This window comes from Protobothrops mucrosquamatus, unplaced genomic scaffold (assembly GCF_001527695.2).
Source record: "Protobothrops mucrosquamatus isolate PMUCROS unplaced genomic scaffold, P.Mucros_1.0 scaffold_289, whole genome shotgun sequence".
NCBI classification, from domain to species: Eukaryota; Metazoa; Chordata; class Lepidosauria; order Squamata; family Viperidae; genus Protobothrops; species Protobothrops mucrosquamatus.
In genome coordinates, this window is record NW_015386365.1 from 553,833 (window position 1) to 579,604 (window position 25,772).

Here is a 25,772-nt window from a genome sequence, read left to right on the forward strand (position 1 = left end):
TGGGTTGGATTTACAAAACATTATAAACTGCACAGGAACAAATTAATTTGCTTTGTGAATCCACTAGGCCAGGGGTCTGCAACCTTGACAACTTTAAGACTTGTGGACTTCAGGTCCCAGAATTCCTCAGCCAGCTATGCTGAGGAATTCTGGGAGCTGAAGTCCACAAGTCTTAAAAGTTGTCAAGGTTGCAGACCCCTACATTAGGCAGATCAAGGAAAGAGCCAGCTATAACTCAAAACTGTATGGGGATAATTATGAATCAAACTACCCTCCCTCGTTCGCCTTCTGTGAACCCCAAACCCCATTCAATCATATGGCAATATCCAAGTTCTACCAAGTCAGCCTTTCAATGAAACATGATAGAGGAGTGGAACAATAAAAAAAAAGTAATGCCATGGTCTGCAAGCCACAGAAATGGCCTCCCAAGCACCACCATGATGAAAAACGATGGTCAAAGTTATTCCTTGCATACCTGTTACATTTTTCCAATACACTAAAGCAATGTTGTATTAATGTCCTTTCCTGAGGCCACAAGAAAACAGGAATCTGGCAAAGTTAGGCTTCTCCAACCTCCTTTGCATCTAATATAGATATCAGAAAAGGGAAAGAACTTTGCAGCTTGGTTAGAAACGCTGGCAGTTACCAGAAGTGGCTGAAGGCAATTCAGTTCTACCATTGCCCAATACGTTTGTTGAGAGTTGTAACTGATGTGGATTCATTTACAAAACTGTACTAGAAGAAATATACATTGGCCAATAAGAATAAAGACTGATGTCATCCTTTTGTTTGCAGCTGTCCTACTCATTTTCATGTTTTTCATCACTCACTGAAGGGCAGAAGCTGCCTTGTCCAAGTCTAGACATTCTCTGCAGGATATCTTTGTGAGTTGCTTTGTCTAGCCACATATCAGACAATGACACATTTCCAAGGACTAGAGGTTGGGCTGGATGGATGAATACTCTTTTAAAACATATCACAGATATATATCCATGATATTCCTTTCTTTCAGGTTAACCTTATGCAGAATGTTCTTTAAAGAACCTGTTCTTTGGTGTTTCAAACCAGCTTACAGTTTCAATTCTCTAAAATATAAATAAATGTATGCATTGATAATCAGTCAACTTACACAGTGGCTTACACTATGTAGTTATTTAAGGCACTAACTTCACCATTTTCCAAGGTTAGTCCTGCCTGCCTCTTGAGCTTGGTCCTCATATACTACAACATGCTATCCATGAACCAGGAAGCCTTCAGAAATATCTGCCTTCAGGATGCATCAAAGACCACCATGTGCCTGTTCAAAAATTATATATAACCACTAGCCACATCCATATTTAACGTATTTTGAGTTATGGTGCCACAAGATGGGCAGACATATAAACATTTTAAATAAGTTTCAACTGATGTACTGTATGTGCAATTTTGGAAATGTAAATTATCATGTCTATTTCTTCTAAAGTCTCAGTTTTTAAAACTCTAAAATCTAAAGCCTCGATTTTTATTTTAATATAAACATAAATAAAAAAGTAAAGAAGTTCATTCATGAAACAGATTTATTACAGAAACATATTTTTATTGTAAAAAAAAATACAATTCTTATCAATATACATACAAGTAGTCCTTGACCTAGGACAGTAATGGAGCCTGCCCATTATGGTCGCAAGTGGGCACGGCCACTAAGCGAAACAGTTTTGCTTAACAATCCCCACCCCTGCTCTCCCTGATGCCCTTAAACAAATGTGTGAGTTGTTAAGTGGAGCATGGGGTGCCTTCTGGGTGGGGAAGGCCCATCACTCAGCTGGGTCCATAAAGGAAGCAGACAAGCAGCAAAGCCAAAAACAGCTCAGCAGGGAGGAAGAGCCCAGTTAGATTAAGCCCCAGCGCCATGTTCCAATGCCAGAGAAGCTTCCAAACAAGCCTCTGTGCATGCCTGATAAAGCCACCTTTGGGAAGATAATCCCGAAGCTTCCACTTTTGCATGCAGGCAGCTGGCTTCGCCAAAGCCTGCCAAGAGCCAGGAGAGCTTTGCAGTCTCCCAACAGCCAGCTGAGCAGGGCAGAATGCTCTGAAAGCAGCCGCCATTTCCACAAGGAACTGTCAGTATGTGGAAAATGGCAGGTGCTTCAGGAGGCATGGGGAGTAGACCAAGCACTGTGGGGTCCCAGGGGGGCAGGCCATTGGGGGGAGAGAGGTGGGGGATGCTGCAGCACCCCTGTCTCCAGTTGTAAGGGGTGCTGCAGCAGCCATTTTTCAAAATAGATCATATGTAGCTTTTTGGGGGAGGGGGAGTATTGTAACTTCAAATAGCCCTTAGGTGACCGATCACATCTCGAGAACTACCTGAATTTTACAATAATTGCTTGTCAGGATGACTTGTGTATACAGGACATCCAAATCATCTAACGCCCTTGAAAAATCAAGAGATTTGACACTAAGTAATCACGTAGCAGCCAATCTTAAACTGACCCAGCTGTGTTTCTTCACAAATTTCTTCAACTGTCGGAACTTTTTCTTCTGAACTTTGCAAGCTTCTTTTGTGACATACTTAAAGTACTTGCAGTCTAAAAATATATAAAAATTGAAATGGCATTAGCACAAATGTGACACAACAATGGTATTAAAATAACTTGTGACCCAAGTAGCGCTCTTCTAAACACAATTAGTCAATTCAACTGGACATATTTTGTTAACTCCAGGAAATGAAACATCAGAAAAGGCACTTGGAGATGAATAGCAAATCCAGACAAATACAGGTATTACTTTGTGACAAAATAAGAAAAGCAGCCAAACATAACTATTTTTCTGCTCTTACTGCCTCCGCAGCCCTGTTCAAGGTGACCAGGTTCCTCCTGGGGAGGAAAAGACCAGAGAAATATCTGCAGGACCACCCTGAAGACCACTTGAGGCAACTGCCATATGAAGTCATTCGGATCTGCTCTGAGCTAGACCCAGTTGGGTAGGTCCTCTGAAGTGGATTGAAACATAGTTTGGCTCAATTTTCTGAAGACAATTTGCACCTGTCGGTCCTGAGACATTACCAAGAGCAATTTAAGCATGGTCACCTGTCTATTAAATCAACCTCATTTTCATCCTGCCTCCAACTTTTTCCTTTTAGGGAAAGCTATTGAGAAAATGGTCAGGCTGCAGCTTCACAAAGCCCTGAAGGATATGACTTATCAACCACCAGAATTAGTGTGAAATTTACCAGGTTTTTTGGACTTTTAGCTCTTGCTTCAACAGCAAGTGGCAGCAGTGGCAGGGAGGGCCTTTGCACACCTCCATTTTGTTTGCCAATTGCACTTGTTCCTAGATTGGAAAGCCTAGCTCATGGTCACTGACTCCTTAGTCACCTCCCAGTTAGATTGCTGCAATATGTTTTATATGAGGTTGCCCTTGAAGATTACTCAGAAGTACAACTGGCTAGAATACAGTGGCCCAGATAGTTATGATGCCCGTGTACCACTGCTACTTTGACAGCGGCACTAGTTTTCACTTCTCATCTGGATGCAATTGAGTGTGCTGAGAATCACCTATAAAGCTCTTCATGGCATAGTTATGGACTATGCACGCTTTATGGGGAAAGAGGAATAGTTTTTTTTAACACTATTTAAATAGTATTTGAAATCGTCATTAACATAAAATAAAATATTATTTATAGGGAAAGAAAACCTTACCTTTTCCCAACAGTATTCCAGCTACCAGAACTTTTTCACAAGTGAGCTTTTTGTTTTCCTGCCAGTTACTTTTTGCCAAATAAAGACTGAAATGAAAAGCCGGCCACCAGTCCCTTCGAATATCCCACTCCTTTTTGAGCCAGTGAAATTGCTTATCAGAGCTGAAAAACATTTAAAGAAAACCCAGTAGTATCTGCATTAGATCTAAACCTGAATAGATAGATCTCAAATATTAATAGGGGAATTTCCTACTTTATTACAGGTAGTCCTCAAGTTACAACAACAACTGAGCCCAAAGTTTCCATTGCTAAGTGTTAAGTGAGTTTTGCCCCACTTACTGCAACAGTTGTTAAGTGAATCACTGCAGCTGTTAAATGAATCTGGCTTCTGCCTTGACTTTGCTTATCAGAAGGTCACAAAAGGTGATCACATAACCCCAGCACATTGCAACCATCATAAATACATCTCAGTTGCCAAGCGTCCAATTTGCTCAACATGACAATGGGGATATTGCAATGCCTGTTAAGTGCGATAAATGGTCACAAGGCACTTTTTTCAGTGCCATTGTAACTTTGAACAGTCACTAAGTGAATAGTTAACTCAAGGCTCACCTGTAAAAAATTGCAAAGATCGGGTACAAAGCATACATTGCTTCAAAAAATTCAGTCTGGGTAATATAGGGCCATTTCTGTTTTCCATACAATTATAAATGTACTCACGCTAAATATTAACTCAAATCTAGCTTAAATTCAAAAGGACAGGCAAAGCAAGATGAATGTTAGCCAGGAAATCCAAGTAAACACAGCTTTGTTCTAATTAGATATCACTTTGGACAAGTATAGCTTTGTCCTGTATTTAATCAGTTAGAATCTTTCAATGGAGTCCAGCAATAAAAACTCTATGTAACTGATTTTTCAAAAATTCAGCACATTACTATGCAATTGCATCGAGTTCAATATAGTTATTTTTTTACTTTGATTTTTAATGTTTTGACCTGGTACGGATGCATCATCTAAAGTCTAGAATTTAAGGGAAAAGAACCCTTCCCAAATGTGCATTTTATTAAAATTAGCTAATGCTCACTTAAGGAGATTGCTAAATTTTCTTGAACATTTCCAACTCTGGGTTTCAGATTCTATTTTTTAAAAAATGTCTTATTTCCATCTGAAAAGATCCCCCATTTTATGCAGAGGACTAGACCTCTTCCCCAAGAAAATTAAAGTACATTGGATTTTTACAATATATATAGCACACATATTTATATAGATATAATCATACTGCAAGACCTGATAGACTTACTTTTGTAGAATTTCTACTGTCTGTTTTGCCAAATAACTCCAAGCTTTTACGTTTTCCTTCCATCCAGCAAAATCCAAGGCTGCAAAAATAACTTTCAACTGTAACTTACGTTTTTTCTTTTTTTCTGAAATTAGAATAGATCCCATTATTCTTATAGTATTCTAATATATGCAAAAGAGATAAAAGTTCTCATTTTCAAGTTGGTGAGGCTTTTCCTTTTTTAATTTCTGAAACCAAGCACAAAAATCCAGTAACAGCTGCAGTAGTAGCAACTAATTGTATTGAATATAATCTCTTCAATTTGAAATGATAAGATACTATATATGAACCTTCCCCAACCAGACGCCGTTCTGAAGTCAGCCACTAATTCCTAGCTTTTAACCATGGTAGTTGGAAATTATAGGAAATTGAAAAGGACTCAATATAAAGTGAATTAAAAATTATGCGATAAAAACTAGTTTTTAAAATTAGCTTAAAAGCCAATGATATATATTATTCAAGAATAGCATGCCACAGCTAAAACAAGCCCTTTGCTGTTTGTTAATAGAGGGCCAGAAACAGAGGGACCCATCACAAGATATGGGCAGGTTCACAGGAGTTCAGGTGATTTTTTTTTTTAAAAAATCTATCAAGCCTTTTAATATGAAAACCAATAACATAAAGTGAGCCAGGAAAAAAAGGAAACAGTAATTAGCACAATATCAGAATAATTTAATCAGTGTGCTTGGCTTTCATGAACATCCAGGCACTATCATCTATGCCAGTGATGGCGAACCTTTTAGAGACTGAGTGCCCAAACTGCAACCCAAAACCCACTTATGCATCATCGGGTGCCGGGTGGGTGTGGCCCATGGGGTGGGTGTGGCCCATTGGGTGGGCGTGGCTGCGGTGGTAACGGCGGACTGGGTGGGACTAAAAAGTTCAATCAATCAATTCCAACTTTGCAAGATTTTTTTTTTCCCCACGAGAAGTTGAAATTGACTGATTGAACCTTTTTTTTTTGTACACGGCGGCAGAGGCCTAAAGCAAAAAGGTTTTATAAAACCCAGCTGAAGGCCTAGGACTGGGGCGACGGCGCGCGTGCCCACAGAGAGGGCTCTGAGTGCCGCCTCTGGCACCCGTGCCATAGGTTCGCCACCACTGATCTATGCAGTGTTTCTCAACCTTGACAATTTTAAGGCATGTGGACTTCAACTTCCAGAATTCCAGCCAGCATTGCTGGCTGTGGAATTCTGGGAGTTGAAGTCCACATGCCTTAAAATTGTCAAAGTTGAGAAACACTAATCTATAGCGATGTTTTCAAAACAAAGGCAGTTCTACACAAAATGCCTTGCGATAGTTTAGTCAGGCTGTAACCAATGCAGGTAGAACACGGTTGTTCTGCTTTCCTCCAGGAGATAAGTCCAAGTTAGCAAAAGGAACTCTTAGTTGTAAACTTTTATTTGCATTAGGATTTGCTTGAAACTTTTTCTTTTAATTATGGCTCAAGGGAGGAACAGAGCAATTAATCTGAGTTCAATGCTGGGATACCTTAAAAGGACTCACTCGATTTTCTAAGCAAGTTGTAAAATTCCAGCATTAGTTCATGGGAAGGAACAAGCTCATGCAGGATCTAGGAAGAAACAGGCAAATGGGTGAATGTTGGAAAACAAAACTAGGCACTTTTACATCTCAATGGTTTTACAGAAGATACCTGCCAAAGTTTATACCAGAGGACAGAATTAGACTGCCAGTTTCACCTCAGAGTCAAGGCACATTACAGGTAGTCCTCAACTTATCACCAGTCCTTAACCAGTCTTAATTTGAGGATACAACAGACTTCAGAAAAGCTATTTACAGCCCAATCTCAAAGTTAACATCCCCCCCCCACACACACAAACAGAATCAAATTATTGCATTTTGGGCACATGGGTGAGATGATGGGATTGCATTTATGACCAGTGCAGCATCCCATGACTGCAATCTGTTACATTTTTTTTGCCATTTTCCAGCAGAAAATGATGTGATTTGCTTAATGACCATCTTAAAAAGGTTGAGTCTGCTTATGTAGTACCTCAATTTACAACTGCAGCAACTTATGACTGAAATCCCAGGCTCCATTGTCGTTGTAAATCAAGGATTATCTGTGTATCAGGTGTAAAGTACATGCCGCGCTAAAGAGTTTGAAATACGTATTCTGGCATCAAAAAATTATATTTTATTAAGCAAAAAAGGTGCGTAGAAACTGAAGTCAGCCCATTAATCTATTCCAGTTATTGCAAAGATCACTGGCACTGCATTCTTACTATAATAATAGTGTCAAATTTATATGACAAATATTTTAGGGTTGTCGTGCAATTATTGCATTTAATTTGTTTTCTAAAAAGTACTTGTTTGAGCATTTTACACTTGAAAAACACAGTACAAGGGAATATATCAGCACAGAAGACGGTGGTTATCTACATCTAAAAGACTGTGCAATATTTTAATTACAAATACGAAAGGTGGTTTGGAGAGCCCAGGGGTACATGTTTGCAACTTCTTAAAGCAGCCCTGCCTTCTCCCAGCATCATTGCTCAAGCCTAGGAAAAAAACATATTTGGTTGAAGAAGTTGCAAATAGACACTACATTTGCCCCTCTCCACACTCCCAAGTTCCTATTTACTGTAAAGACACTGTATTCCCTTGAACAAATTGTGCAGTAGCAGTTCTGCGATAAAACAGGATAACATTCTTAGAAAAGACAATCTGGGTTTGGAGAATTTCTGTTGCTGCGTATAGGTAGTCTTCAAATTATGACCATTCATTTAGTGAACATCTGAAATTATGATGGTGCTGAAAACAATGGCCTGTGATGGTCACAACCTCCCCGCTGTCACATGATCTTTGCAACCGGTATGTATTTATGAAGTCTGCAGCATCCCAGGGACACGTGATTGCTATTTACAATCTTCCCAGTCTGCTTCCAACAAACAAAGTCAACTGGGGGGAGGGAGCCAAATTTGCTTAACGATTATGTGATTCATTTAACGGTCATAAAATCAGTCATAGTTAATGGCCCCATCACTTAGCAATATGTTCCCACTTGTGGTCATAAGTCATAATTCAAGGACTACCTCTACGTTATTGTGCCATCCTGATGGTGTTATTCCAGCTTAAGTCAAGAATGTAGGAACTTAGATCAACATACATGAAGTTGTTGGGTGAGATCACCCGTCACCATGGCTTGAGACATCATCAATATGCTGGTCATATTCAGCTCTACATCTCTAGACATGGTAACCCGAGTGATGCTGTCTCTGCCCTCTTGCAATGCCTGGAGGCTGTTAAGGATCTGGATGGGGACAACAGACTTCAACTGAACCCTGGCAAGACTGAGTGGTTTTGGGTACAAGGAGCCTCAGGATCCGAGTATTTGTCATCCTTCGTTCTGGATGGGATTGCACTACCCTGCTCAGACCTAGTTTGCAACCTAGGGGTTCTCCTGGCCTCACATTTCCTGCTCGTGACTAGGAGAGCTTTCGCACAGTCCCAGTCGGTGCACTAGCTATGACTTACCTGGATCATGGCTCCCTGCACTCAGTTACTGAAGTCCTGGTCATCTGTCATCTGGACTACTGCAATGCTCTCTGCATGGGGCTACCATTGAAATCTATTTGGAAGATTCAACTGGTGCAAAGTGTAGCAGCGAGAGCAGTCTTTGTGGCCCTGTGACAGCCTATATTACACCACTGCTCCATGCACGGTCTGCTTCTAAGTGCAGTTATATATTTTGTTTACATTTTTCACAGTAGTTGTTAAGTGAATCACACAATCCTTAAAGGAATAATACAATCATTAAGTGTATCCATTTTTCCAAAGGGGTGTTTTTTGCTAGAAATCACCCCCCTAAAAAAACCCACCGAAAATTGTGACAAATCACAAATCACGTTCCTATGGCCACACAATGCTGCAACTGATCATACATGCAAGTCGGCTGCCAAGCACCATAAATGCAATTACGTGACTCTGTGTGTGTGTGTGTGTGTGTGTGTGTGTGTGTGTGTGTTTGTGTGTGATATTTTACAACAGCCAGAAGTGCTTTATGGGTCATAAAGCACCATTCCAAGGCTGTTGTAACTCCAAAGGATCATAAAATGATCAGGGGTAAGCTGAGGACTACCTCTAGTTCTGTTGATTTCGGCAAGCTATTTGGTACACTATATTAGACATATTCAACTTCCAAGAAAACATTCATTAGCCAGTTTGTGTTCTTCATTATTCACAGATAAAAGAGAGTAAGAACAGAATCATAAACAAACAGAATAATAAAACTCCAGAATTCTTGCCTGCAGTGCAGAGATCTGGGTTTTCCTGGATTCCCCCCTTCTCTTTAGAAACTGGTAGTAGTAGACGTGGGCATTAGGGTTGGAAGGAAACTTGGAATTATACGCATAGTCACTTAACACTTCCTGTGCTTCTTCGTACTCCTCATAATGTTCCAGCAACTAAAAAAACATAAATGTTCAGCTGTTCATTTAAAACAAATACAAGGTTACAAAGTAGTACTAAACTATTTTGCAACAAAATGAGATTAAAGTAAAAGTAATTTAAAAGTGCAATTATTAGTTATTAAGGCAAGGTGCAAAAACATATGGCTCCAGGTGCAGTTCAGGGGGCTGGATGTGTCCCTTGAGGCTCCCTGACAAGCTTTTCTCTCCCACAAGTGCCCATTGAAGCTTTTGCTTGCTAATATTACTAAAATGGTGCAGGGACTGGAACCCAGATCCTAGGAAGAACAATTAAAGGAATCGCCATAAGAAAAGACTGAGCTGAGATCATGACAGCCCTCTTTGGATAACTAAAGAGCTGTCATATGAAGGAGGGAGTGAATTTGTTCTTTGTTGCTCTGGAGGGCTTGACCAGGCTCAGTGGATTAAAACTACAGGAAAAGTAATTCAGATTCTGAGAGAAAATTACTGATTGGTTCAAGCAACGAAACAGATTGCCTCCTGAAACTGTATATTCCTTTTCAGTGAAGATCTTTAAACAGGGGCTGGATAGCCATCTGTCCAAAATGCTTTAGCAAAGTTTGCACAAAGAGTTAGACGTGATGATCTCTGAGGTCTCTTCCAACTCCTGACTGCACTACCAGCTGTCCCCACTTGCTGCCTCTCCAATACTTTTCCAATTTCCTGCTCACTAAACTTCCCTGTATTTCTCTCCCCTCTCCCATTTAGTTTTTCTGTTTTTTCATTATCCAACAGACTTCCCCACTTCCCTTTCCTTTTTTTTTCTGCTGCTTTCCTTGCTTCTTTTTACAATTTTTATCTCACCATTGAAAATCGGTGCCATAGGGCCATCTATTGTCATCTATATGAACTGCAGCATCAAGGAAGATTTTGCTACAATGATAAATATGGAAAATGGATCTGTGTATCTGTGATGAGAAAAGTACGTATCGTGGCACATGTTATGTAATAAGCAGTTTGAACAGAAGAATCACCAGCCTCTGTTTGTAGGCCTTTATTGAAGGAGAACATGTCATTCCATAAGGCAACTGTTCCACTGAGTCACATATCCACATATCATCAGGAAATATTTCCTAAAATCTAGTTTCTTCATAGTTCAATCCGCTGGTTCTGGTCCAGCCCATGACTGATTGGTTCCACAAAAATATGTGGAATCATAAACTTTGGTTTACAGATCAAATGGCTGGTTCCCACAATATGTTAAGCTAGAAACAAACAAATCACATTATGGCTTAGTGTAACATGTAAACCCAGTCACTCAGCTCAGCCATCGTCCACTCTTAGCCATAGAAGCTCATGGAGTAATTCTGAACCAGTCATTTTCTTTTAGTTCAACCTACCTCACGGGGTGGTTGTTATGGGGGGTTGGGAGGAAGGAGCATTATATATGCTGCCTCAAGCTCCTGAACAAAAGGTAATATATAAATCAAACAAATGAATATGTATCAGGGTTGTTTTGTGTGTTTTTATAACATGGAATTAAATATACAATTTTGTAATGTTGGACATGTGCCCATGAAACTAAGCATAAGACAATACCAGCCATCCAATAACAATTTTATGATTAACTATACAGATAGCTGTGTGATGGTAGAGCTTATAGCACTTTCACAAATTTCTGAATCTCTGCAAAAGCCTCTACCACTGAGTTACTTAATGACTCTCTAAAGCTGCCCCATTTGACAGCCATCCAGATTATGTGACACAGAAAGTTTGTTGTACAAAGGCTGCTCTTACATCCACATAACAAATTACGAAAGGATCCCAAACACCAGGAATTCTGATTATTTCCCTGAGGCTGACTTTAGCCTGCTGGTACAAGCCATGCATTTCCTGTTGAAGAGAAGTTTGTGTACAGCTGTCTTCATCTGTGAAAGCAAGACATCCATCTTATAAATTCAATTTGAAACAGATGACATCATGATTTTATCCTCGATTTTAAAATCAACTTCTCAAAAACCCTCCAGGAAGAAAAGCTTAAAAAAAGAGATAGTCAAAGAATATAGTAATTCAAATTTAACACACAAAAGAAAATGTCATATTTGCAATACAACAGCTGCCATTTCAGATCTCCTGAATATTTTTTATACTAAAGAAGTCAAACAATAAAAGGAATGGTGAAGGAGAATGATAAAAAACATTCCATTTCATAGCTGGCAAAATATTTCATCAATGCTTTGCCACAATAATATACTTGGTAAGTTATGATCAGTATCTCTTTTATGAAACTCAAAAGTAGCATCCCAAGGTAATCAGTTCAGAACCAAATATATCTACACATCTTTTGGAGATGGCAGAATGTTTCTTTGAAATACACAACTCAGATGTGTTTACCTTCTCCCACTACTGTTATATGTAACAATGTGGAGTCCTTAGTTCTCTCTGAGCTTTGTTGTTTGCTTACAGACATTTTATTACCTAACTAGGTAACATTATCAGTGCTAGTATGGGAAGGGAGTTGTTCTTTATTTATATAGAGTAGCTTGCCTTGTGAGTATCAGTGGGGGAGTGATTTTCCTTTTGGTAGTTCCTTGGTCACAGTATTGTTTTCTGCCTATCTTTTGTCTTATGCTGATCCCTACTAATCTGAACGTTGGCTGTGGGTAAGAATATGTTCTGGTTTTTTTATTTCCTTAGCTTCTTATTGTCTCTTCTGGATGGTGTATAAATGTGGTTTATCTCTCTGTGTCCACTAATGGGTGATTTGTTCAAGTGCCAAGCTTCCAGGAATTCACTAGCTAGCATTGTTAGACTTAGTTTGGTCTAGGATGCTCACAGTTTCCCAGTTCTTCTCAACCTTAATACTTACTGTGGTAAAATATTATAGGTGAACTAAGCAACTAGCGTTTCCCTATTTCATTTTGTGCCTTTGCAAAATCACTAACAGATTATTATGATTTCTCCTTACACTTTCCTTTGTAAAAATTTAGCTTATCAACAAAACCATGTTGACAGCGTTTTTGACAGTCCTGATTATGGCTCCAAATCATAATTAAATACTATGATTATCTAAGGCCAATAATTGTGATAGAGCTTATCAGCAAACAAACTAATATTAGCCAGTTGAGAAAGCCATTTGATCTGAGTTCTCCAGGGTCAGTTTTTTTTTAAAACTGCAATACAGGAGGAACAACATATACAGTAATCCTTAGCCATCCCCATTGTTAAGGAAGATACCAAATGAATTTCAAAACCTTCTACATACTTCATCAGGTACTAATTCCATGAAATTCTCTAGAACTTCTTTCTTAGCAAATATGCCAGAGAAGACTCAGCCAAAGCCTTGTCTCACCTTTCATATTTCATGAATGGAATTGAAAAAATCACGGACAACTGCAACAGTTACTGCTGCATGCTGCCACTGTGGCATCTACAGGCACATACTCACCCAGCTCCAAAAGCTCTGTCTTCTTTTTTAACCACATATAATAGCCTATCAATCCCTTATAAGCTTGAACGAATTTCAGCTCTTTTTCCTGAGCAACAGTTTCTTCTCCATATCGCCAACTTTCAGCCAAGATCAAATTCTGATAGGCTTCATCCAGAAATCCACTGCATAAAAGGTGGAAGGCATGCTCTAAAGAAATCTGTAATTTGAGCTTTGTTTACTAGGTTGAACAGAAGCAGCAACTTTGGATACCAATACGCATAAACAAAGCAGCAGTTCCCAATAACTTCAGATATGAGTTGTGTCTTTAGAACTATTCTGTTTTAATAACAAGGAACCACTTTCAACTGCAGTTGTGTATGGGTATACTAGACGGTCAGCTGTATAAGAAATCAAAGATTCCTACTATAGAAATAATCACACTTTTTTACTGATACATGAGAGTGGATTTTTCCAGGTTGTGGAACAAATAAGCTTATGGTATTCAGTTAGAATCAATTATGGAACCACTCAGTTTTTAAATAGTTCCAAAGCCATAATTAAAATACAATTCTGTGTCATTAAAATTTGAAGCCATATATTTTATCAAAAATATCACACAAGAAGTGTAATGTAGAGATCTATACTAAAATTTTACAATAATAGTATATTTTCTTTTTTAATATAATTTTAGCAAAGAAATTTTAACAAGGTAAAATAATATAAATATTAGAAAGTAAAATAAGAAAATAAAACAGGGAAGGAAGGAAGGAAGGAAGGAAGGAAGGAAGGAAGGAAGGAAGGAAGGAAGGAAGGAAGGAAGGAAGGAAGGAAGGAAGNTAAAACATGTTTTCAATATTAAAATATTGCATTAAAGTTATTTTTACTTAAAAGTTTTTTTCTTACCTTTAAATATCTTTTGACTCCTAAATTTTTCATCCGATCTGCAAAATGATTGATCTCTTCTATATTACTTTGTGGATGCTGCTGCAAGATTTCAGTTCCTATTCTCCAGATCTCCTAATGAGGTAGAAAATACATCACAAGCAAATCATAAAACCACAGTACTAAAAGCAAATGCACTGTGACTACTGGTGCACCCTTATACAATTATTTACAACAAAATCACTAACATGATGCCGATGAGCAAGGATATGCACAGGGGCAAAGTCAAGAAAGTCAACATGGCAGACTCAATCGTGTGGTCAAGATTGCCATTTTGATTTTCTTGATCAATGTCCCAGTACATTTGCCTGTGAACACTATATTTCTGATACTCACTTCCCCATGAGCTATGCCATAAGATAGGCAGGTAGACAGACAGATAGAGAGATCTGACATTCTACAGATCAAAACACCAACCTCTATCATCTTTATTTACATAGAATACAGGACCCCATATAGACCCAACATATATTACAGAAAATAAAAAAGGTAGGTGACTGTAAGGTAGGGCTTTAAGAAATTTGCTTAGGTGTTCAGAAAAATGTGAAAGATAAAATAGAAAACATCAGGAAGCCTCCTGAAGGGCTGACAGGAGGTGAAGACCAGCCAATAGGTTGCCTTATATCAGGGGTATCAAACTCAATTTCATTGAGGGCCGCATCAGCATTGCGGTTGCCCTCGGGGGGGGCGGGGGTGTGTGGCCAGGGTGGGTGCGGCCTACTGGGTGGGTGTGGATGGAATGGGTGTGGCCTACTGGGTGGGCGTGGCCAGATCTACATCATTCGCGTCAAGGGTGCCTCTGGGGGCCTAGGCAGGAGTGGGACAGATCTGAGGGTCTCTGGCAGAAAGGGGTGGGACCAGGGCAGAGCCCATCAAGCCGGGTATATGAAGTAGGCGAGGGCCATTTGCTGGCCACTTCCAGGCGATGGTGCATTTCTTCATTCCTCACAAAGGGTGACACCTCCCCTGCATGCATCCAGGGGGTGGGGCCAACGCGGCAGGGGCTGGTTTCTCACTGTTTCCAGACGGCCTTGTGGAGCTAAGACTGAATGCATTTCAGCATAGATGGCCACCACAAAATTGTACATTGGCTCCCGGCCGGCCTGGGCCAGGGCCAAGGCAGCGGGGGCCGTTCCCTCACTGTTTCTAGGATGGCTTCGTGGGCCACATGAAACCACTTCGCGGGCCGCATCCGGCCCCCGGGCCTTGTGTTTGACATGTCTGCCTTATGTCAACTAAATAAATATTTCATGATTGGCTGCATTGTTTGTAACTTTTTTGTGAACAGACAATCCCATTATAACTTACTCTGACATTTTGTGAGAGCACTCACTACATCCATTCAAATTTTCAAAGGTTCCTACGGTCTAAAAAAGGTTTGAATCCCACATTTATGAAAAAATGTCCCATGTCATACATCTAAATGCACGACACAATGCATAAGACATTTTTATCCTGTTCTTAATTATATTATATAGAGGCACATGCTAGAGAAATGATATATTTCCAATCATTTCAAAGATATTCTATTAATTAATTTACTTACCTCTTGAGCTGTCACCCTTTTTTCTGCAGTTGTATTTTCCAGCATTTCCAAGTAGCTTATCATTAATTCTGCAGCCCTCTGCCACTGACTTTGTAAGAGAGCATCTTGGATACAGCATAAACAATCCTCTTTCACCTTCTGAAATTCTGAAGATTTCACAGCCATATTTGCTTCAACCAACATAAGAAAACATTGATCATTTTTTTTATAAATAATGCATACCTAAAGCATTTATGGAACTAAGTTTGCCATTTACAGAGAAAACGTGAATTTATATTCATGTCTGGAATGTGAACTCCAAGAATATATTGTGCATCAATTTGGCATTATCTTATCTCAGAAATCTTATCAGTATCCTGAAGCATCAAATTCATGGATTTTCCTGGCATAGGTTAGGATGTGTCACACCAACTGAAAAGCATTATGAATTTTAGCTTTTTTCTGGTGATTGCATAAATGTTATTAACATAAACAATCCTTCCTACAATGGAATTAAAATAAAAAGGAATATTTCTTATTGGAAGAATATTAAAAACATCTGGGTGACCTGCCCTGAATCCCAATTTTTTTCTGAGCACAATCCAAGATGCTGATTATCGTCTTTAAAGTGCCAGATCATTTTTTTATTTATTTATTAAAAAGATTTATAAGGCCACCCAACTCGCTCACTTTGACTCCAGGAGACTTACAAAGACCAGACCCCAAATGCAAAACACAATACATTCCTATCTTCCTGGCAACAACATTCAGACAAGTCACTTAATGGGCTCCAAATCATCCTGAGGTCCCTAGGCTGGCTGCCAAAACCATATCTTCAGGGACTTTCAAAAGAGTATCAAGGTGGGGGCCAATCGTATCTCCATGGGGATGATGTTCCTTAGGAAGGGAACCACCACAGAAAAGTCCCCTCATCTTAGTCCCACTAGATGGGCCTAACATACCTTGTCTCCTCACTCTGGTGGATCAAGTAGATCAACTGGATCTACTGGGAAAAGATGGTCCATCAAATAACCTGACCCCAAGCCATATAGGGCTTTAAAAGTAATAACAGGCACCCTGAATTGGATGCAGAAGCAAAGTGGCAACCGAAGCAGCTCCCACAAGAGGAATCCAGATTTGCACTAAACCACCACATTTTGAACCAACTGAAGCTTCCAGATACTTTTCAAGGGCAGCCCCATGTGGAGGGCATTACAGTAGAAAAACCCGGAGGTGACTATGACATAGGTAACTGTGTGCAGAGCCTATTTTTCAATTATACAAAAATCAATTTTAATGTAAATAGTGTACAGTGTATAAAAGCACAGTATCTTGATAATCAATCATCATCTGAAAGTACAAAATAATACTGCAATCAGTTAACTTTAGACAGATCATGTGATTGGTCTTTGACTCAGCTAAAAAAAATCTGAATTCCAAATCCTTTCAAGTTCAATGCTCTTCTCTTCAAAGACTTTCAGGTAAACTACTTACAATTTAATTGCTTCTAGAACTTCTTTTACTGGCTTCAAAAGAGGATCCCTTTTATTAAATACATCTAAGGCTACAGATGCTACTCTAACTTTCCACTAATTCTCCGGTCTATCCTCTTTTCCATGTACCCCATTGCCCCAAGAACTCACATTTTGTCCCAAAGCAACAAGGGAATTTGGGGAAACAGAACAAATGGAAGAATCTGATCAATAAGTAACAGATGAAGCTTTACTAGATACATTAGCCAGTTTGGCCTAGCAGTTAAGTCACCAGACTAGAAAGCAGGGGACTGTGAGTTCTAGTCCCGTCTTAGTCATGAAAGTCAGCTGGGTTACCTTGGGCCAATTAGTCTCTCTTTCAACCTACCTCATAAGGATGGTTGTTATTGTGGGGAAAATACGAGGAGGAAGGTGTGTTGGATAAGATTGTTGCCGTGAGTTATTTGTAAAAATATTAAAGATGGGGTGCAAATAAATAAAAATTATATCCTAAGCCTGGCCACAGAATTTCAGGAAGAAACTATAAGTTACTAACATGTGATTTTCGACTACCAGTCTGTATCCTATTAAGTATCCTATGTCACTATCACATTAATAACAGTAATAGTTAACTAGTAATTGTACACCGCCCAAATTCAGCAAATGAATAAATAAAAATATGTACTATAGCACAGCACACTGGTAAGGGCCACCCAACTGAATTTGCTTTACAAAAAGGGAAAAAAGTATCAGGGCAACAGCTAGGTTGGAACTCATCTTTCTAATTGCTAGTTTTTCTATAAATGAGAATTCCATGTTAGGTTAATGCTCAATATACCATTCCTCAACTGCATTTCAAAGTGGCACCAAAAAGATATATTATGCAATTTTTCTGAAGAAAATAATTGGTTATAACAAGTTCACTGCAGGCTGACGAAGGTCTATATGGGGGAAGGAGAGAGAATCCCAGGATTTTGCTACTTTCCTTCATTTCTACTTTCCATCATGTCAGTAAAAACTTACTTGGATGGTTGAAATGTTTTGGCAGTAAAGGCAAATAAATTTCTGGGACCAGAACATTGGCTGCAGACTCATCCTCTGTTTCTCCTGTGGACAGACACCTTTCTTGTCTCAGTTCTTCAACAAAGTTATCCATTTCTATGACTATATTTAGAAGAAAACCCGCTACTTGTACAGTAGTGTAAGCTTATAAATAAATCAAGCCTAATAATCTGCAAAAAACAGGAAAGAGGAAAATACACATTATATGGTTTAGAAAAAAATCAGCAACACTAATTTAATAGACACACTAGTGGTATCCTGGAACTGGCTCCCAGAAATAGTTTTTTTTCATGAAATATACACTTACATATATCAGCATTTAACCACTAAGGTAAACGCCACATATTTCAAATAAAGCAATATCAGGAAACCTAATTAACTAAGAATCAAAAATACTTAGGACACTAGTTGGGTTATATTAATTATAATCATATAATTATTAATAAAAACAGTAAATGAGCACCAAACTCCAGCAAATACCTAGGTCTGAAAATTTTGGGCCATTCTCAAAGAAGTCTTTTGAAGCTTCAATACCCCTTAAAGGTGGATCAAAAAGAGAAACCTGCTACTGATTCCTTTAAGAATATGGGATATGTTTATTCTTGATTTGTTCCCTCTAGAAATAAATTTACAATATAAACAGCCTCTTCAATCCACCAATGATCTGGATAACTACATAATAAAGTTGATAAATTAGATGAAAGAGACAAATCTACTCTAAATGATTCATGTAGTACTAACTTTATGGCTTGAACATTACAATTTATTCTCCGTGGCTTTGAAGACATCCAGATGATATCCAATACGTTAGCATGAGAGCCTGTTCAAGATGCCTCACTATCCATGTTGAATCAGTTTCATTGACTACCAGAAATCATTCAAGCACAACTGAAGGTGCTCACAGTGGTCTATAAAATTTTACATAGATTAGATGCAAGCTACCTGCAAGGCTATGAATTCATGGACAAACTACTCTGTGCTCTCAGATAATCAATGGACTTTTATGGATAAGTTGAATATAAGCAACCAATCTGGCTTTCTTTGTGGTAGGAACCATATTATGGAATAAATTTCCATTGGGATTGAAACAATCTCCCCCCCTTGTAACAATTCAAGAACTTCAAAATATTTGTTTTCCCCGGGCTTTCAATATTACTGTATTCACTTTTGTGTGTTTTGCAGAGGAACTGGGAGGAGGGGGCAAATGATGTAATATGCCCTGCAGCTTCGTAAGCCACCTTTCTATACATGTGTGAAGTCTTTTGTTTGCACATATGAAAAGGATGCAGCTTGAATCCTCAAATGCAAGGCTCCTTTCATCATTTTGATAAAAGCATTGGTCCTACGGAAAACATTAAGTGTGCGTGTGCGTAAATAATTTCATGTATCTTTTTCCTACATCTTGCAACACCTTCAGAACTCTTAGGGAAGTGGGTGGCACTTAAAATTTCTACATAATTACAAGTACAAAATTACATTGACCAGAGAGTGCTTCCCAAGTAGAAGATAATGTGACTGAAAGGAGTTAAGAGCCCACCTTGTTTCACAGAACCTGTAATTGAAAGGCATAAGATTCACAGGCTTCTGGAGGAAAAAAAAAGTGTCCTTCCAATATCACCCAGCAACCCCAGAGCTGCAAAACAGGAAACTCAATTGGCCTTTGCAGGGCACATTTTCTAAGCATTTGTTTTAGGAGCAAAAGGAAAACGACAATACGAAATAACAACTGAGTTATAAAGTCGCTTGCCTAATGGTCAATGAATTCGTTGGTTACGCTGTAATAGCAACCACCCATACACATTACACACCCTTCGTAAGACAAATTGTTTCCTTCCCTTTTCTTATTTGTAACAGCCGATGAAAGCGCAACATCTGAGAATTCTCAGGATAGCGCTACCTACCAGGACAGGAAGCTTCCTTCCTTTCTTCCCACCTCCCTTCGTTCCGGTTCCGAGAATATGCGCGTTACATTCTGTACGACAACGCCTTTTCTTTCACTTCCGATGCTTTGCTGCAGCGAGCGCCATCTTTTATTTGGGCATCAGGAAAAACGATTTTCTGCGTGATACTCTCTGCCTTTCAAAGTATCACATTCACCTGCGCATGCGTGAATCCTTTCCCTTTGGTGTCTAATTACCGGTGTCCCTTCATCGCCTTGGAGTCCCTGGACGCGTTTTTGTGCTCGTAAACTGAGCCTTGTTAAAGATAATACCAGTTCATCATTTACGTATTTTTCAGTGATTCTGGTGGTCTCTCGGTACCTAACAGAATTGGAACCTAGATAAATTGAAGAAAAAGCAAGATCTAATAGGTTGACAAATAGTTTGTTCTTTTCCCAGGCTTTTTTCTTTGGTTGTCTTTCACCGCTGTGCGGTACTGCCTTATGTTATGGACTGTAGTTATTTTAATATTGTATTAAAATATTTACACCTAGGCTAATATAAGTGCACCACTTCAGATTCATTTCCAGAAAATGCTTTTTGTAGAGAGGCCTTTTTAGATGGTTAAGCCTAGTGAAGCAGGGTCAGTCCATCACCCAGAAATCCCAGGGTTGAAGGCTAAATTAAGAATATTTTGAAAGAAGGCAATGGTTAATGTATGCTGGTGTCAAGAAAAGTATGTGAAACTAAACTTGTTTCAAACAATATACTGTAATACAGATAGAATTAATATCTCCCTTCAGCTGTGATCCTTGAAAATCCACATTCTCCAGTTTTTGGGGGACTAGAACAGTGGTGGCGAACCTATGGCACGGGTGCCAGAGGCGGCATTCAGAGCCCTCTCTGTGGGCATGCGCGCCGTCGCCCCAGTCCTAGGCCTTCAGCTGGGTTTTATAAAACTTTTTTGCTTTAGGCCTCCGTCGCCGTGTGCAAAAAAAAAGAAAGGTTCAATCAATCAATCAATTTCAACTTCTCGCGGGAAAAAAAGATCTTGCAAAGTTGGAATCGACTGATTGAACTTTTTAGTTCCACCCAGTTTGCCATTACCACCATAGCCACGCCCACCCAATGGGCCACACCCACCCGGCACCCGACGATGCATAAGTGGGTTTTGGGTTGCAGTTTGGGCACTCGGTCTCTGAAAGGTTTGCCATCACTGGACTAGAATATTAACTAGTTCTTTCTATTAGTATCTAACCATTCATTTATATCTAATCATTGTGCACGAAGAAATTTCTTCCATCTATGCTTAAATGTTAATTGGCTCAGCATGTTCAGTGTTAACTGGCTGTTTTTCTCTCCTCAGACTATTCTAGCTTTACATATTACGTGTACTTGGGGAAAACAGGATTGTATGATTGCATGCATTCTTTCACAGAGTATGGTTTCCCTACTGCTTATAAACTGAATTTTATTTTATTGTGATCCAAAGTAATCCAGTGAGTTTCCACTTGAACTTTGGTGTTCTTAGCCCTATGGCAAAATCCTAATCATTATCCACATTAAAAGTCAAACTAGCTTACAGCTGTATAGTAAAGCTTATTCTCTGATAACTTGGTGAACTATAAAGAACAAAAGTAGCCATAGAGGAATTTCATGGATGTGTGCCAAAGTCTGCAAAGGAACTTGCATGCCAGGGACTTTTCAGTATACTTACAAAGTAAAATGGATTTGGGACTCAGAACCAGAAACTTTGCAAATAATTCTTTGTCTAATCAAGACCCAGCAATGATATCTCTGGATTCTAAAGCACTCCAAGGGCCTTATTATGTAACTTACTGACACTAACTGTGGATTTGTGTTATGTATCATGTTTCCACTTCTGTACCATTTAGCCAGATGAATGAAGAATGAATGTACAGCAAATATTCCACTTTGTATGGCACAAAAACCCAGTTGTAGATCAAAGATCCTGGTTATCAACAAAAAAGTAAGCCAGCTGAAAGAAAATTACTTTTATACTATATTTAGACATTACATTTAAGGAATGGAATAGTAGGCAACTTTCAGAATGTTCAGGTTCACACTAAGGATTCCCTGGAATGAAATAAAATAAAACAATAAATGTGACATTTTAATATATTAGTTAATAATTTAAAATTATTTATAGTAACTGCAGGTAAGAAAATAGCAATGATCAGAAGGATACAGTGGATTGCACACAGTCATAAAGTGTGTATTTGGCACCAGGAACTCTGTCTGCTTTACACATTTCGTTATTTTAAAGGGCTCCTCTGCCAACCATCCAAAGGTGAACACAATTGCATTTCATAGGTAACAGGCTCTCTGCTTCTTTCATGGGAGGACACAAATCCAACAAACCTTGGCTTTCTTATGTCAGATTCGTGGATGAATATATTTTCCTGTTCAACACTAATTCTTGTGTACTTTTCCACTCAACCATATCTTCAGAGGTAACATCTTTCACCTGCTTAATCCTTTCAAGAAACTAATAAAAGATAGTAAGCCAGAGGAGAAGGCTTTATTTGTCTTGCAGCCTACTATCTTGGACAATGTGCAGGAAAATTATTTTTCAGAGGTTAAAAAAATGGATTTCTCTCTTTTCTTTTAGTCTAATTCAGTGTTTCTCAACCTTGCCAATTTTAAGACTTGTGGACTTCAACTCCCAGAATTCAATCTAAATTGTTTTACCGCTTGTATCTGAAAAATGACCTCCCACACTCCCTTTTCATTTTTCTTTTGGGAGAGATCCCTCAGATATAAAATCCATGTTTTGAGACTTTAACTGAGGGAAACAAACAAATCCAAATAAATTGTGGGACTCTGGCTTGTTACCCAGGGCTCAGTAAGTTAAGGCCTAAGCTCACAACTATTTGACAAGTGAAAAATCATGAATCTGGTAGCACCTTTTCTGACTAAAACAACTGTGAGCTGCAGTTCACTAATAGAATGCATACAGGGGCAAAACTGATATAGGATTTGAAATGATCTGGGGAAAAGAAATGGGAACAGGTTGGCAGATGCATCTTACGTGTGAGATACATTATAACTGAATAAATTAGTAATTGCAACATGTTAAGTTCTACATCAGTCTAACACCTTTAGGCAGCTGATGAAATGAGCTGCAATTCACAAAAGCTTGTCTTTTAGTAAAAATTTGTTAGTCAAACTATTACCAGACTTCCAATTTTGGGGGGACTGTAACATAGCTCTCCTCCTATAAATGTGTGATGAAAGTCAGTGAGACAACTTTTCTTTAATAATAGAGGATGGGGAAAAAATTGCTTGTAAGCCATATCAGAGGGAGCCTCGCCTCACTTATTTATATGGAATATATAGAGTATGTTTATGTGTCTGTCTCTCTAGCTAGCTATCTGGAATACCAATAGCAGCAGAATTTGGGGATGAACAGTTGAATGCCTCTTAGCAAGCCAGGTACAGCGTTCCTTCCTCTGGGCTTTGGTGGGCGGCTGAGGATGCTCCGAGGGGGAAGCCAGGGCGTGGTGCGCCTCCATCCCCTCCGCCTTTGGGAGAGAGACCGAGTCGGCTCCAGCTTCTGCTGCTCCTCCTCTTCTCCATATCCTTCTCTCGGGCGGCTCTGCTGACGTGTCTGCTTTACTTCCCCCCTCCACCAGCTCGGCAGCCCTCGTCAACTAAAACATGGCTGCGGCGCGGCGGCGGCGTCTTCCCCGAGCGCTCCCGCTCATCGCACTGCTGCTTTGCATCCCGGCGGCTCCCAGTCAGGCCAGTCGAGAAGCGGACCGCCGGTTTGCCGAATACAAGCGCTGCGCCGATCCCGAATGTAGCAGTAAGTGGAAGGGAGGACGGCATCCGCCGGGTCCCTGCGACTGCCGAGCCGCAGCAGCTCTGAAGCAGGCTGGACCTGTGGCATCCTCAAGGCCACGTCAAGCAGCGCCGCGATGGGCTGCTTCCTTCCTCGCGGGCGCTGGGGAGGGGAGAGGGGTGGACTGTAGCCTCTGCTTCCTTTCGTAGAGCCGCGCTTTGCCTCCAAAGTTGGGGCTATGGGGGAACCGGGGAGGAGGGAGGCGATAGCTGCGGGCATCCCTCCTCTCGCCTTGCCTGGTTGAGAAGAGCGAGGGACGCCTTTTGCTGAGCATTCCTGGCTTTTCCTGTGCTATTTATTGGAGTCAATGATGAAAGCAATCGAGTCTTGTTTGGGCCGCTGTAAAACCTAAAGCAATTAGGGTTTGTTTGTTTGGGTTTATTTGATAACTACAGGATTTACGGCCGACTTAAAACAAAAATCGCTTGGAATTTAAACCTGAGAAGTCTGCGTACTGTATTACTTTTGAGAGACTCTTGACAGGGTTATCATCTGAGATACTGTGCTGTGACAGAAAAAGACTTTTGTTAACCAAATGTTAAAAGACTTTTGAGGCTCCATTGCCATTTTATTAATGATATTTGTAGGCCACTCTACTCTGGATGGCTCAGAGCGGCATTCAACAGAAATAAAAATTAAAAGCATTGGAACCGTGATGCAATATACAGTATATTGCACTAGTACTAACCTGCAGAGAAAGAGGATAAGAGGAAATTTTATGTGCCCAAATGATTTTTACCAGAGACAAGCTTTCTTTTTTCTTTTTCTTTTGGAAACTGTGGAATACACAATTATTACATGTAGAAGCAAGCAAGTTGTTGGGAGGGAGGGAGACCACCATTAAGCAGGCCCTGCTGCAGATCTTTCTTTCACTAGTAGACCAAACCAGGAAATAAAGTTCATAGAAAGGTTATAACTATTATGGAAAATGGTTATAATATCAGAATCTTGCAGCTTTCTCCTCATCCAATAAATTAGGGAAGCAACTGCTTGTACCTGTTTCCGAATGTCGTCTTATTCTCTTGATTTAAAACATGTTTAACTCCTTTTTTTGCCCTAGTAATAGTTCCTGTATATTTTCCTTGAGGATGTCTTGCCTACATGGCAGACTAGTATTCCTCCAGGCAGAATTTTTCAGAAATGGGACCCTCAGCAGGGCTTCCTTCCCAGAGTTTACAGAATATGCAGGTTCACTTTGAAGCAGGTAGTCTTGGAGATAGCCGTGCCTTGAACTGTGTAAGGCTTAGAACTAGCATCCTGAATTGTACCAGGATGCTGACTGGCAGCAAGCCAATTGTGTTAGTGCTGCCCTACATGAACCTCAGGGCATGAATGTGCAATTTTAACATTGGATAGGGATGTAAACTTCTAATATAACCTGTTTGCCTTAATGCGCCCCCCCAGCATTGCTTCAGTGTGTTACATGTACATTTAATAAACATGAATATTTTGTGCCTTTTTTGTAAACAAACCTGCAAATTCTGCAAGTCATTTTAATGAGAAGCAATTTCAGTATCTAATTCTCATTTCTGTATTCCTTTTCTGTCTCTGTCATGAAATTGCTGAAAGTAACAAGTACATAAAAATATGTTCTTTGAAAATAAAAAGTAAGTGGGTGGTTCCTTAATTGCACAGCTGAATCTGTTGTTGGAGATTATTCATTTGATCTGATGTTAACAGATAATGTATCTAATATTTCAAGTTCCTTTTAGTCTAGATGGAACTTAATTGTGGGTTCATTTAAGTTGCAGCTGTGGCTCATTGACTTAAATAGGGATTTTGACATAAACTTCAGCAAATCCTGGACTTGGTTTCATTGTGCTAGTAGGAAATAATGAAAACATAATTTCACTACATTACTATGGTGCTTTTCATTCTTAGGCTACATGGCATTCTTTTGTGAACACGATGGACTATTTGTCAGTGACAGAGTTCTTTTACTGTCTCTTATTTTTGTCTCTTTTTCTTTCAACAGTGTTAATGTGTCGAGGAAAAGCAGTAAAGGATTTTAAAGGTCCAGATTGTCGTTTTGTAGATTTTAAAGAAGGTGAATCGATATACGTTTATTATAAATTAATTGGAAGAACAAATGAGCTTTGGGCTGGAAGTGTAAGTTTTCTTTCTGTTTTTACAAACATTGGGGAACATGATATTTTAATTAATGTTCAATTAGAAAATCTTATAATACCA

At 39.4% G+C, this 25,772-nt stretch overlaps 2 protein-coding genes across 2 annotated transcripts in view; one reads left to right on the forward strand and one right to left on the reverse strand.

Annotated features, from left to right (window-relative positions):
* Positions 1–2,297: 2,297 nt before the first annotated feature.
* TAF1A (TATA-box binding protein associated factor, RNA polymerase I subunit A) lies at positions 2,298–17,994 on the reverse strand. Its single transcript, XM_015831931.1, has 10 exons — positions 17,799–17,994; positions 15,325–15,494; positions 13,740–13,853; positions 12,855–13,053; positions 11,204–11,334; positions 9,284–9,442; positions 6,522–6,588; positions 4,977–5,100; positions 3,678–3,838; positions 2,298–2,564 (listed from the first exon to the last, which is right to left on the reverse strand). Exons 1-10 carry the CDS (start codon positions 17,929–17,931, stop codon positions 2,443–2,445), a joined length of 1,380 nt encoding a protein of 459 aa, XP_015687417.1. The 5' UTR covers positions 17,932–17,994; the 3' UTR covers positions 2,298–2,442.
* A 5,349-nt stretch (positions 17,995–23,343) lies between these two features.
* MIA3 (MIA SH3 domain ER export factor 3) overlaps positions 23,344–25,772 on the forward strand; it is a 37,457-nt gene continuing 35,028 nt past the window's right edge. The window contains exons 1-2 of the mRNA XM_015831921.1: positions 23,344–23,546; positions 25,558–25,691. Coding sequence (XP_015687407.1) covers positions 23,399–23,546; positions 25,558–25,691 — 282 coding nt within the window. The 5' untranslated portion in view covers positions 23,344–23,398. The remainder of the gene's footprint in view (positions 23,547–25,557; positions 25,692–25,772) is intronic.